The sequence below is a fragment of the Eucyclogobius newberryi genome, unplaced genomic scaffold (genome assembly GCF_026437365.1).
Source record: "Eucyclogobius newberryi isolate DKJ021-1_F unplaced genomic scaffold, fEucNew1.0.hap1 SCAF_22, whole genome shotgun sequence".
NCBI lineage: Eukaryota > Metazoa > Chordata > Actinopteri > Gobiiformes > Gobiidae > Eucyclogobius > Eucyclogobius newberryi.
Genome location: NW_027315857.1, coordinates 18758501 through 18772176, shown reverse-complemented (window position 1 = coordinate 18772176; position 13676 = coordinate 18758501). Strand labels below are relative to the sequence as shown.

General features: G+C 46.0%; 2 protein-coding genes across 2 annotated transcripts in view; both read right to left on the bottom strand.

Annotated features, from left to right (window-relative positions):
- The window catches only part of actn3b (actinin alpha 3b), a 38149-nt gene extending 37729 nt beyond the window's left edge, over positions 1–420 (bottom strand). The window contains exon 1 of the mRNA XM_072459094.1: positions 89–420. Coding sequence (XP_072315195.1) covers positions 89–223 — 135 coding nt within the window. The 5' untranslated portion in view covers positions 224–420. The remainder of the gene's footprint in view (positions 1–88) is intronic.
- Positions 421–1251: 831 nt separating this feature from the next.
- Positions 1252–11943, bottom strand: rbm14b (RNA binding motif protein 14b). The gene is made up of 4 exons (XM_072458568.1): positions 11866–11943; positions 10226–10578; positions 9097–10117; positions 1252–8958 (listed from the first exon to the last, which is right to left on the bottom strand). Exons 2-4 carry the CDS (start codon positions 10572–10574, stop codon positions 8658–8660), a joined length of 1671 nt encoding a protein of 556 aa, XP_072314669.1. The 5' UTR covers positions 10575–10578; positions 11866–11943; the 3' UTR covers positions 1252–8657.
- Between the last annotated feature and the right edge of the window lie 1733 nt (positions 11944–13676).

Genomic DNA, 13676 nt, shown 5'->3' with positions numbered 1-13676 from the left:
TAGAACAGGAAAACACAGTGTTCACACCAGAGGCCGGGACACAGAGCTTCTGTAGAGTCAGAAACGCTCGCCCCCACACAGAGCTTACCTTCCTCTGCTGCTTCTCCCAGGCTGGGTCTAGCAGCAGGTCCCGGTCCCAGTCGTCCTCCTGGATCATGTACACCTCTTCTTGGTTGATCACGTAGGAGTTGCTGTACGTCATGTGGGTCTCGACAGCTGTCATCGTGCCGCCTCTGTCAGGACCGCGAGTGTCCTCCTCAGTTTAGAATGAAACAAAGATAAATCAGCAGCGGAACCGATGCGACGCGAGGGGGACAGAGACCAGACTCCACTGGTACGAGCTGTGCGGAGGTGGTGCTCCCACTACCAGAAGACCCTGCGGCTGGTGCTCCTTTCCTGGTCAAACGCGGCACACGTGACCGCACCCCAATAAGTATGGGAACCAACTGCTCGGGTATCGGGTTCAAACCCTAAAGAGGTGTTGAGGGCGTGGTCGGGCGCCGTCCGGAGGCTCGTGAGTGGCGCGCGCGCACGTCCATCACGCCCCCCTCGCACCTCTGAGGGTTTATGGCCCGCGCCTGCACCTGTTGCTGTGAGTGACCTCAAGTGTGGCCTGCAAAGCCCAGAGAATCACACTCAAAACAGGAAACCAACCTAAACACAGCAATACTAGAAGGAATGTGACAGAATAGTGCTTTTTATTCTACTGTAAATTCAAACCTGTTGGTAGGACTACGTTTAAAATAGGTTTATATTCGCATTTTTACATAAATGTTTATTATGTGCATTGTACCCGTTCAAATAAACGTATGAATAACTTAATCGTGACTAAATAAATCTATTCAAATTAAATTGTGGCTAAATAAATCTATTCAAATTAAGTGTGGCTAAATAAATCTATTCCAATTAATTGTGGCTAAATAAATCTATTCAAATTAATTGTGGCTAAATAAATCTATTCCAATTAATTGTGGCTAAATAAATCTATTCAAATTAAGTGTGGCTAAATAAATCTATTCCAATTAATTGTGGCTAAATAAATCTATTCAAATTAATTGTGGCTAAATAAATCTATTCCAATTAATTGTGGCTAAATAAATCTAATCAAATTAAATTGTGGCTAAATAAATCTATTCCAATTAGTTGTGGCTAAATAAATCTATTCCAATTAATTGTGGCTAAATAAATCTATTCAACGCTCCATTTCACAAATTACATCCACATGAAATAAAATACATCAGACCAAATTAATGAGAATTAAAAATAAAGTTTATTAGTGTCTCGCATGCAGTTAAATATACCTCAGAAATACAGATCAAATGCAGTCGGCTCGATTATACAAGAATTGATTTGTCATTCACAGTCATTATTATCGTCCTTGAAACGATCCTTTTCCTCCAGACACTTCGCACGTGTCGGGATGGTTCTAATTACCACAGGCGTTTCACTCTAACTACACTTGGCCTGTTCTAATTACCTACATGGGACGCGTTAGTTACTGAAATGAAGCTACCACATTTATTTACAATACATGGTGACTCGGCACAGGTTATACTGAAGAGGTACCTGCTGGCTAGTGAACACGTAGTACCAAACGGCAGCTAAATAGAAATAAAAAAAACAGACAAAAGTGCAGCATCTATAATGAATGAATCACAAATACAGGACATAGTTACCGTGTACATGAGGTATTTTCTACTGTAAACACTACTGCTGGTGTGTATTTGTCAGCAGTCTACTCCAGTTGTGCTGTGAAGACTTATGACAGCGCTCAGGCTTTACGTTATGAACACACGCTTGTTATTGATCATATGTGAGGCACGAAGACCAACTGAAACGTACTTCATCAGTATTTGAGTTACAGTGACGAGATAATGTACTTATTTGCGGATCCAAAGTTATTCCGATAGTATTTTGGCAGATTTTGACCTGCTCCGGTGAACTGCACGACGTCGTCTTTAATGGTTTGACTGGACAAAAAAAAAGAGTGTTTCCTCTAGACCTTGTTTGTCGTACATTACCAGTCAAATCTAGGACTGAAAATACAAATCTGTAAAGTTGCTCTGTGCGTTTCCGTAAAGATGATACTGCTTTGCCCGGAATGTTCCACAGTATGAAACTAAACTTTATATCTTGACTCTTATCTCTTAAATATTGGTTAACACAGCACTGCAGACTGTTTTTGACACCGACGTCCCAATGGACTTCAGAATGATGTATTTGGGCCTCAAAACTCCTGCCACGGACTCAATAAATGGATACTTTTGGAGCATAAAGTACTTTTGGCAGCAGGTAAAGAGGCCATTATGGAAAAAAATACATCAACAATCAAGGACTCAATTGACATACATAAAATGAAAAAGAAAATATATATAATAATCACATTTTGCCTTAATTTTAAAATGGACAAATTTGCCAGACTTTGGACCAAATGGGACGTCAATAAAATAAAACGTGCCTAAAATAATACATTTTTATATATTGTTTATTTCTTATGTCTTTTGCTGCATTTTATAAATGACTGTCCTCTCTTTGGTCGAGTTCTGTTGTTTTTCTGTTCTCTTTAAGATTTTAAAAAGGCTCACAGTAAAACACTTAGTTAATAAATCATATAAGTGAAATGCCAAACTGTGGAACATTTCAAGCAAAGCAATAACATCTGTTTGGAGACAAGCAGGTAGCAGACCCTCCGCCAGAAAAGTTACAAAGTGCAACATTAAACGCATTTCTGTCTCCTGATATTTTTAAAGTTTCATCAAGAGATTCAGAAAAAAATGTCATATTTGTTCTCGTTTTGCCTTTTCTCTCCACAAACGTGACATAATCCATAAAACACCACGGCAAACAGAACTATCTAGAGCGAGAAATCTCAACACAATCACAATTTCATCCGTAACTGAGCAAAATCCTGAACCTAGATGTTATTCCTATTTATATATATTACTGTATAAAGATTAAATTCAGCCGTCACTGGTCATAATGCCTGATTAGTGTATAACTGTTGGTATATCACTAAAAAACAAGGCAATATGGTCTACGAGTTGTGCTATAACTGATCGTTCTCCATCTACGTCACATCGCAGTCATCTCCACAGCTCAGGCGGATGACGACGGTAAAGAAAGGAAAGAAAAGGAGAGCGTGGGGAATAAGAAAGCGCACAATCCTCGGTCAAAGCGCAGCGGCAAACGGGAAAGATAAAAGAGAAAGGAGAGGTGCAGGAGGTGGAGGTTGTGCTGTGAATGTAGAGCAGGGAGAGGTGCAGAGGCGTCGCTGACATCACTGTAGCAGCAGGAGCAAGAGGAGGAGCAGGAGGAGGAGCAGGAGGAGGACAACCAAGGCTTCAACGAGGAGGCGATCGCAACCCGCATGTAAAACTTAGCACCCAAGTTAGCCCTACGACAGCCAGGATCGGAGATTAAGCGACAAAACCACACAAATATGGCAGATTTAAAGGTGCACTGTGTATTTATTCTGTCTGCCACCCGCTCGTCTCCACGGAGAGGTTTTTGCGTTCCACCGTACAATATCGAGTAGTTAAGTACGATATATTGCTTCAGAAAAGTATCCTGATAAGCGAATGTAAATGATCAGCCATAGAAGTTCAACCGTCTATGGCACAGATCTCATCATTCTAATATAAATTACACCACATTACCAATTCGTGCAGAAGAAAACGTGCACATGATAAATATTGTTCCACCTTTTTATTTAATGAACGATACGTCGATGTAGTATTCATCGTGGCAGGCCAATTGTCTTGCATTTATCTAATTATTGGATTGGGATTGATTGAATTACACGTGTCAGGAAATAACTGCGTAAGGATTTGTTTCTCTGCAGTTACTCTGTCAGTTGACGGTCTTCAGAAAACAGTTACTTTCCTACAATAAAAAGGAATACATGGCACTATTTGGGCTTCAAACTGTACGGCAATAGTGAGAAGAATATAAAACACTGATCTTGTGCATCTCTGGAGACAAGTAGACGCCCTGCACTAGAAAAATATGTAATATAACCATGAAATGTTCTATGACTTATGCTGCTTTTATTATATATTCAATGCTGTTTTACTTCAAGGTAGTAAAGTAGTAGAAAACACATTTACCATTGTACAAAAGAGGCTAAATCAAAAGGTTTGCAATGAAAATGATACTGTTTGAAATACTTTAACTGACATTTTCTACAGCTCGTACGACTGTCACGACTGCCACGCCCTAACGCTTTAAACTCAGGTAAATCTAGACCTTTCTCTTCACTAAAGGTTGTTCAGTCAGACATTCAATCATCGCTGGTCGACGTGTTTTGTCAGCGTCAAAACTTTGGACTCACCTTTCGACACATCCGTGGAGTTAAATCGAACACCTGACCGGTAAAGATCGAACTCCTGACTCTGATATTCCGCTTCAAAGTCTACACACCGCTCTACTGCAAACGTTTGTGTCATACTCGGACATTCAAATGAGAAAAGATTTGGCAGCAAGGCAAACAAACGAGCGGTCCGAGCACGGCCTCGTCACACCCAGATCTAAAGTGTCAAAACGGCGGCGGCGGCGAGACAATCATCAAGCGCAATAAAAGTCGCGGTGAACGGCGAGAGGGCGAGTGAGGCGGGCGGGTCAAGAGGTCAGAGAGAGAGGAGAGGGCGGCGAACACGGCGGAGGAGCGCGGGAGCGGACTGAGCCGGTCCGGACCTGCGCGGGCCTCGGGGGGGAAACGACAGCCATGCTCTCGCCGGGCGCGGTCGTGTTCATCACTTTGCACAGGAACGTGAGACGTCAGCGCGGGCGGCTTCGCATCGCAGGCGCCGTCAGTGTCGGGGCGTCAAGGCCGAGGTGTGAATGCATCTCAAGAGCTCAAATGTGAAGTCAAGTCGGTGGAATGGGAAGAGAGCGAATTTTGCGTCGAAGAATACAGTGGAGTAAATGTGACGGAATCAATATTGAGCAAAATGCCAGACGATATTATGTAAATCTGACAGAAATATGCCTCTAAAGTGTATTTTATTTAGGTTTAATAATCATTTTATTTTGCAATGCCTCTCAAATTGATCAAAAAAGTGCAAAAATATTAACCTAGAGCCATTTTTCTCTTTTTTTAAATCCGCTTTTTGTAAGTTTTTTTTTTTTTTTTGAAACAATAGACGATTATTTAGCACATCGTCAATACATGAACAGTATTATCTAAATGTTGATCTATTCCCTACCGTTAGAGCCAATTTGATTTTATTGTAATCTAGAGCGACCGCCTCAAATTGTAGAGAAAGAACATGTCGTTGAATTTGTTTTTAAGGGTCGAGAAATATAAGCTAATACTATTAATTGCAGTAACACCATATGATTTTCCACACAGACCCAAAAAGTCTTGATTTCTTTGCAAAAACATAAATTGATCATGTCTTCTATGTAAATCTCACTTTTTAAATCAATGAAGAAGTGGGACATTCTTTGACACGGGCTTAAACGGCAAAACCAATAGAGAGAGTTACCTTTTTGTAACGCAATCTATACTAATCTCTTACAGTTTAAAAGTACTTCTATCATGATGGCAGTTAAAAAACGCCTACTGCATTCTACCCGAAGATGCATTTTCTGCTTTGCTTCCCTGGGGTCCGCCACCTGCTGGTCTTCATGCATTTGCTCTCCACAGTAAAGCCGAGTAACACGTCAGAATTGATTTTCTTTCCGTGTTTTGGCCATAAAAACAACTGCGATCGAACAAACGCACGATGGACTGGTTTAACGCCACACTGTTCCTGCCAACGCAATAACATCTCCGAGCTGGTGGCGGACGCCTCTTACACCGGGCATCTTTAAACAAATGCATTCTGTATTACTCCTGTTCGGATACTGATGGGTTACTAAAACTGACAAGACATTCATAGTGTCTCGATAACGCTATTAGCTTCACTTACTTCGCATTTAAGGCTCTTGAGACAATAAAAAGACCCTTGTTACTGTTTCGTGAACCAAATCCAGGCCTCCGATTCGATATGTAAAGCGATGGACACGACTCAGACCGCTGCATATTTCCCGAGACAACAATCACGTGAAAGACAGAGAAGGAAGGAGAGAGCGGAGGGAAACGTCGGCTCCACCACATGCAGGCGGAGGCTCGTGGGCGATCGAGCAGAGCATGTAGGAGAGAGAGGGAGGTGAGGGTTAGGGGGAGTGGTCGGTGATGGAGCAGGGAAGGCGCAGGGAAGGCGCAGGGAAGGCACAGGTCAAAAAGGTCGGCAGGTGAGGGTGAGGGAGACGTCAGGTCAGTGCTTGTTTTTTTGTTGTTGGTTTTTTTGTGCTTTTTGGCTTGTTCATTTACCTTGAAGGCTCGACGACACAGAGAGAGACCGTGGATGCGCCGCGCTAAACATCGTCCCCACGGCGGCTCACGCTTCCCGACGCTGGCACCTAATTCAGTTGAGATAGTTAGTCAGATCTGGGCTAATGTTGCGTTCACTTTTTTGGGGGGATTTTTGCTTGAGCGAAAGAGTTACAGAGAGCGTCACGCATGCAGGTGGGTTTAAAGAGTAGAGTATAGACACAAGAGAGACACGGAAGAAAAAAGGGGGGGGAGAATTTGGTGCAGAAGGGAGACCAGACCAGACCAGACGGGACAACCCACGGGAGTAAAAGCCCCATGACAGAGAGAAAAGAAAGCACTGCTCCACAGATCAAAATGTAGCCATTCTATCTGTGCGCCTCTCGCCAGCTCTCAACATGAACTCTTTGTGCCGTTTATGCACCTGTGGGTCTGGGAGGAGACTGCGCCGCAAAATGGGATTGCGCTCTGCGTTTTAGAGGCTGGAGAGAGAGAGAGATGGGAGCACCAACCCAAACTTGTCCCGGGCAAAGCTGGGGGAAGCATCTACGCCCGTGTCCCCCTGGATCCCCCAGTCAAAGGGGTCTGGTTGTCTTTTTACACAGGAAAACAGAGAGTGCAGAAAAACAAAGAAGGAAGAAGGGGAAATGTCCAAAACCTTGCTTTCTTTTACCACAGTAGTCAGCCAAACATCCTTTATTATCATTATAATAATGATTAGAGTATACATATTCTTAATAAAAAGCATGCCAGATTTTGTCCTTTTCCTAAAAAAGAAAAACGGAATACTTTTCTAAAAATACGGTCTTAAACATGGCAAAGAAGACATTTCGCAAACCACACATTTCTACAAAGGATGCAACTGGTATGTGTTTGTATATAGGACACACAGAGATTACAATGTGAGATGCAAAAGTCACTTAGCCACTAAAAACCACAGGGGGGAGGAAAGGGGGTACGTCCGTGTGCCTCAGACCACTGTCAAAGAGTCTTGCAAAAACGCTCTCTCCCGTGCGTGGAAAAGCACTCCGCGGAGAACGAGACAAGTGAGATTTGCCCTCGAGAAAAAGGAACGAACGATAAAAGTGAAGTTTCCACAGAGGCAGAACTCATTTGTCCGGTTGTTTTTTGCAACTACAATTTGAAGCGCGTCTGATTAAGGAGGATACTCAGAGCGACTGAAAGACACTGCCCCATCTCTCAGGTGCTATTCAATGTTGTTCGCTTGTATGAACCTTTAAGGCTCGATTGTGGCTTTTAAAACCCATGACATGAAGTTAAAACAAGTGCAAGTACAGAGGAAAGCTCCCGTACCCTTTTTTTGAAATGATTAGTAAAGTAAAAAAGCACTTATAACGGGAGGTCCCTCCACTAAATGCACTTCACTCAAAGCGTAGAGGCACATCGTTGTCATCAAATAAGTCTATAGAGGATGCAGTGTAAAGATCCTTTGTAAACAGCTCATTCAGTCGTCACACAGGGGCCTTTGTACAATTACTGCGCCCCCGGAGTGACTTTAAACTACATTAAAAACAAAGAACATAAGAACTAATTAAAAAAAAGGCATCTGAATATGTAGGAAATACATAAAATGTACAGTCATTGTCCTCCCAAACTAAAGCTGCTGACTGGGTAAAGTGAACAAAGCTGAAGGGGACTGTCAGAGGTAGGCAGCTGTGGCGAGGGCTGAAGCAGTGTCTTTCAGGCGAGAGGGTGGAGGAAAGGAGCGGCCATACATTACAGTACGATTAACGTGTGCTTCACTATCTGCAAGCCGCAGTTGTAGCCGCTGCGTTTGTGCACAGCAAGGTCAGGAGCTCAATCATCCAGCGCATTCAGTCACGACTACAACGAGTTTACATTCAACACAAGACGCCTCCAAAGTCACAGCCTGGTTCTGCTGGCCCCGGCACAGTGCAGCTCGACGCTCCGTCTGGTGCACGCCAAACACACTAAAACCACTCAACATAAGGCAAAAGGCTGCAACGTAGCTGCCCGAAACTGATTATCTAGGCTGACAAGATTGTTTTGAAATTTGGCCCTAGAAAATCATAACTGGGTTGCAGAAAAAAGGCAATGAATTATCAATACTGGCACAATTGTGAGACTGGCACTGTAAAGTAAATGAAAGAATGCCCATAAACAGACGGGAGTCATGGACTGAGGCTGCACTGTGAGTCTGCAAACAGAACCAGCTCTAGCCCTCATAAAGCAGGTTAATACAAGAAGCCCCAGGTCTGACCCCGCCCGCCACGCTGGAGCCCAGACACAGACACATTCACACGTACAGCTGCTGAGGGTGGTGAGGGGCAGAGACGGGGTTTGGGAGAGGGCAGTGCGACTATCGGAAGGGGGGCTCAGGCGTGTGAAGGGAGAGTTCGGGGCGGCGGAGGATGGCCTCCTTGCGCGTGGGCGGCGGCAACGGCAACGGCGGCTCATACACCCTGGGCGCAGCCATGGCAGCAGCCACCGCCGCGGCTGTGGGGACCACTGGCCTGAGAGCGTCCAGCGCAGCCACAGGCTGAGCGGTCATCGCAGGTATTGTCACTCCGGGCATCCCAGGAAGAGCGGCCATGGCACTGGGAGGGTAGTACTGGAACTGTGGGTACTGCTGCAGCTGCTGGTAGTACTCCGCATAGTACCTGGGAGATATGAGGGGAGGAGTTTACACAGTCTATACACAGGGACACAAGCACTCGGCAACAGATACTGGAAAAATACAGCCATTTATGACAATGAAACCATTTTAATAAACCAGTGACATGATGATGTTGTTTTACCTGGCCATGGGGTCCTCTGCCACCTCCACTGCCTCCTCTGCAGCCCGGCCTGCTGGTGTGGGCAGCAGCGGTCGCCGAGGCTTCGCCCTCTGGTACATGAAGGGTTTGATGACTGGGTCTGGCAACAGTGACCTCCTCAGGGGGCTGCGGTCCCTCTCACCGGACTTGGCCACGGCAGCGGCTGCCGCAGCCACGACTGCGTTCTGCTGTTCCATGACCTGCTGGCCCTGGGCGAAGTAGTGTGCCTGCCTCGCGGCTTCGAATAAGGCTGCTGTGGGGTCTGCTCCCATCGCACTGAGGTGGGCATAGGCTGGGCCAGCGGCGTTGTAGATGGCAGGGCCCATAGAGTAGGCGGGGTTTAAAGCAGCAGCTGCCGTTTGCATCTCGAGCCCATGGGTGGCCGTCAAGTAGACGTGCCCGTTGGCCATGGTCGGGGTGTAAACTGGAGTTGAGTAAGCAGCAGCGGCTGCAGCGGCCGAGGCGGGCACCTGCCCGTAGATTTGATGGCCCACTGAGCTGTAGACCTGGGTAGCACCAGACGTCAGCGCTGTCTGGTTGGCAACTGTACCATAAAGCTGACTGGCAACATTAGCACCATACACCTGGCTGGCCAGGGCCCCGTACACGGCAGGGTTCACTGGGTTCCCGTCAGTGCGGGTCCCTGTGGTGATCCCGGTGAGCGCGGCGTATGTGGGGTCAAACGTGGAGGTGTTGTAGACAGAGTTGTGTACACTTTGTTGGACCTGGAGGGGCAGGCCCGCAGCAGCAGCGGCCGCAGCAGCCAGAACTGCAGCTTGACTCTGGTACTGCTCCAGAGAGGGCTTCCCCACGGGGCACTCGCCCGCATAATGCCCCTGTTTGCCACAGTTCACACACGGGATCTTTCCTGTGGGCGTCTGTTTGCTGGGCTGAACCTTGGACAGCTCCACAGACAGAGGGCGGCCCTTAAAGGAGGTGCCGTGAAGCGCCTCGATGGCCTGCAGCGCATCTTCTTTGTTCTCCATGTGAACAAAGGCGTAACCTGTGAAAAGACACAAAAGGTTTAGGGAAGCCACAGAGCGAACATGTCAACAACTGTGAAAGCTAACAAACACACCACATGTAAACCCCACGTGGCATGTTCTTTTACCTTTCACTTTGTCACATTCCAGCACCTTCCCAAAGGTCTGGAAGAGCTGCTGCAGGTCCTCGGTGGTGCACATGCCGCTCAGATTACCCACAAACACCTTGGTGGAGTGCAGCGGCCGCCCCCTGGACTCCTCCACCACCAGGTTCCTGCCCCGGAACTCGCGCCCATTGAGCTCGCGGATGGCGCGGTCGGCCGCCCCGTCGCCCTGCAAGTGCACGAAGGCGAACTGCCGCAGCACGCTACAGCTGACCACTTGGCCGTAGGGTTCAAAGATGGCCGAAAGCTCCTCTTGGGTGGAGTCTAGCGCCAAGTTGCCCACAAAGAGCTTCACCGTGTGGCTCTTGTCCATGGCGCTGCAGAGACATCCAGACATGTCGTTAAGAGATAAGACGACGGGATAAGTACAGGCCATATCGCTACGGTAACCGCTCCTTTTTGTTCCGAGTAACTGGTGGTTTAGGCAAAAGGTGTTGCGCCGTCGGGTTCGACCGTTGGGGAGGACCGCTCGGATCGGCGAGCGTCTGCCTCGGCGGCTCGCTCGAACTGTTTACACGCTCAATTTCGTCCAATCGGCAACTCCGGTCGCGACTGATAACGGGAGGACTTTGGACATCGTCAAATCAGCCCGCACGGACATTGACCCGGGGCTTAACCGTGTGACCGGTGGTACTGCGCGGCGAGGCGGGCACAAGCGGACAGATTTTGTGCGGGTACATAGCGTTCCGTTTAAAGGGGGGGAAGCGAAACAATGCAATTCAAAAAAAGTTAAATCTGAACGGTTTACGGTCGTCCGGGCGGAGCAGCACCTCGTCTTCCGGACAGCCTTTATGGCAGTTGTAAATCAAAGGGCAAAGAGGAACATGACACCTTAGATTCTTGGCTATTTTTTGGTTTCGGCTCCAGGCAGCTGCACACCGCCGACGCTGTCCCGACTGTGTTGCCCTTTCACTGTACATACCCTGCTGTACATACCCTGCTGTACATACCCTGCTGTACATACCCTGCTGTACCCTGCTGTACATTATCACACGTGGATGCAGAATTCGGGTTCATTTCAGGCATGGCCCCCCCCCCAAAAAATGATGACGCAGCGTTACGTTACCCGAGTCGTCAGGTTTTTCACACGCGTTGCATTTTAAACACCAAAAAACACACACACACACAAAATACATACATTGTTAGGAGCCCACGTACGCGTTATTAACGGAGAATTCCCACTTTATTACGGTAATGTACGCGGCTGTGAAGAAAGAGAGGGGGGAGGAAAAGATGCTTAACGGAACAAAACGAGCGTAAACTTCCAACAAACAAATCGTCCAAAACAAGCCCCGTTAACGTCAAACCGCGCGGCGCGTGTTCAAATCCGCGTTAACGGCGTCGCGCGCGAACAATCACATTTTTTCGGTGTTTTGTCGTTTTTCTCTTTTGGCGCAGAGGAGCAGGATACAGTGTGGCACGGACGGAGCACGGCGCGTGGACAAAGCGGGGGGGGGGGTGGAGAGAGGAAAAAAACGCCCCGCCATAACGTTCGCGCGCGCGGGCTTAAACCGTCGTCGTCCGCGTCGGTTTCTTTTTTCCCCCGCGGTGACATTCGGCGCGACGCGGCGAAGCGTAAATGAGGAGAAAACGCACCATCTTACCTAGGCTTTGCAGCGTTTCAAAATGGTAGCGCCTGGCTTCCGTTCGGTCGTCGGGCATTCTGCTGGAGCGGAGCGGGGCGGGAGGAGAGGGGGGAGGGGGGAGGGGGGGAGGGGGCTCGCGGGAGGATGCTGATGTGCCCCCCGCGCGCGCGCGCCTCGGGACAGTGATGATGGAGCGACGGGACAGAGGGGTTTGTAAAGGTTATAGTGGGGGGAAAGCACGCAATTGTTTGAGTTTTTGAGTGTAATTTAAAAGTGTAATTTATTCAAACAGTAATAAGTGAGAAGAAGAAGAGCTTTTATGACGTCAGAGGTAGATTCGGCAATGACTAACGTTACTTTAAAATAATATGACTGAAGTAGAAGTACAAAGTAGTGGCTCAAGTAGTCCTACTGCAACATGTTTAATTATTATTTTTTATTAAGAGTTTTTTTTATAAGAGTTGTATCTGTAATAAATAAGTTATCTGTTTCTTTATTATACTACGTACTGTGTCTAATCTGTTTTCGTACCGTATCTGTGTTGCAACAATGTAATTTCCTTGTTCATTTGAGTTTTTGAGTGTAATTTAAAGTTGTGATAAAATGTGAATATAGTATATATGAGTATATTTCTGTGATGTATTTTATCTGCATAATAGTGATATTTTATCTGCATCATTAGTCTAAGAGAAGAACGGGTGTGTGACAGCATTTGTTTGTGAAGGGGTCGTAAAGATGGGCCAAAGGATGTTGCCCCAGAGGGGGGGGAGTTGCACCCCCCCTTGCAGGCTTTATCTCTACGGAAAAATACCAAGTGCCTTGATGTGAGGCTGACCAATGAGAAATGTGACCCGCCTATTCCAGAATATCTAATAAAACCAACCAGCATGGGAAAAAACGGGGTGAGACGCGGGGGTGAGACGCAGGAGGGTCAGCCAGGCTCCTTACAACGGCCTGGCTGACACAGTCCCCGCGTTTTCTCCCATGCATGCCACACAAATGTCTGACGTTTCTGTGTCGTTTAATATTCTAAGTTGAATTGTGTTCTCAATGTGTTAAGGAATAGCATCGGTGTATGTCTAATTCCATGACAAAAGTGTAATTTAATCAAACAGTAATAAGTGAGAAGAGCGTTTATGACGTCAGAGGTAGATTCGACAATGACTAAGTACAAAGTAGTGGCTCAAGTAGTCCTACTGCAACATGTTTAATAAAAACAAAAAATTAAGATTTTGTTTTTTTATAAGAGTTTAATCTGTAATTAACTCTTGCTACTATTATTATTATTATTATCTTTGTCTTAGGTTATTTTATTTTTATTTCATTTTTATCTCTCTATTCCTTAGTAAGAATATCAACCTGGTTTTGTCTATAAGAGTTTATTTCTATTAAGAGTGTTTTTTTTTTTTTTAAGCTTCCTATAAGTTATCAGTTCTTTTACTTCTGTAACTACTTGCATTGCAACACCCAAATTTCCCCATCGTGTGGACAAATAAAGGCTATCTTATCTTAAGTAATAAGTTATCCGTTTCTTTATTATACTACTTACTGTGCCTAATCTGTACCGTCTGTGTTGCAACCATGAAATTTCCCCGTTGTGGGACAAACAAAGGTTATCTTCTCTTATGTTTTCTATTAAATGCATTGAAAATCTGATTCGTGAGGTCATGTAATCGAACGAACAAAACAGCAAATAAAGAATTGAGACAAAAAAATGCTCAAACAAATGATATCTGCAGGTAATGATTATGGAGCTTTTGTCAATATAAAAGTCCTGGCAGTCGTGAGAGACAACGGGACCTTTAGTCAGGTAAGAGTTACTTCAGTCT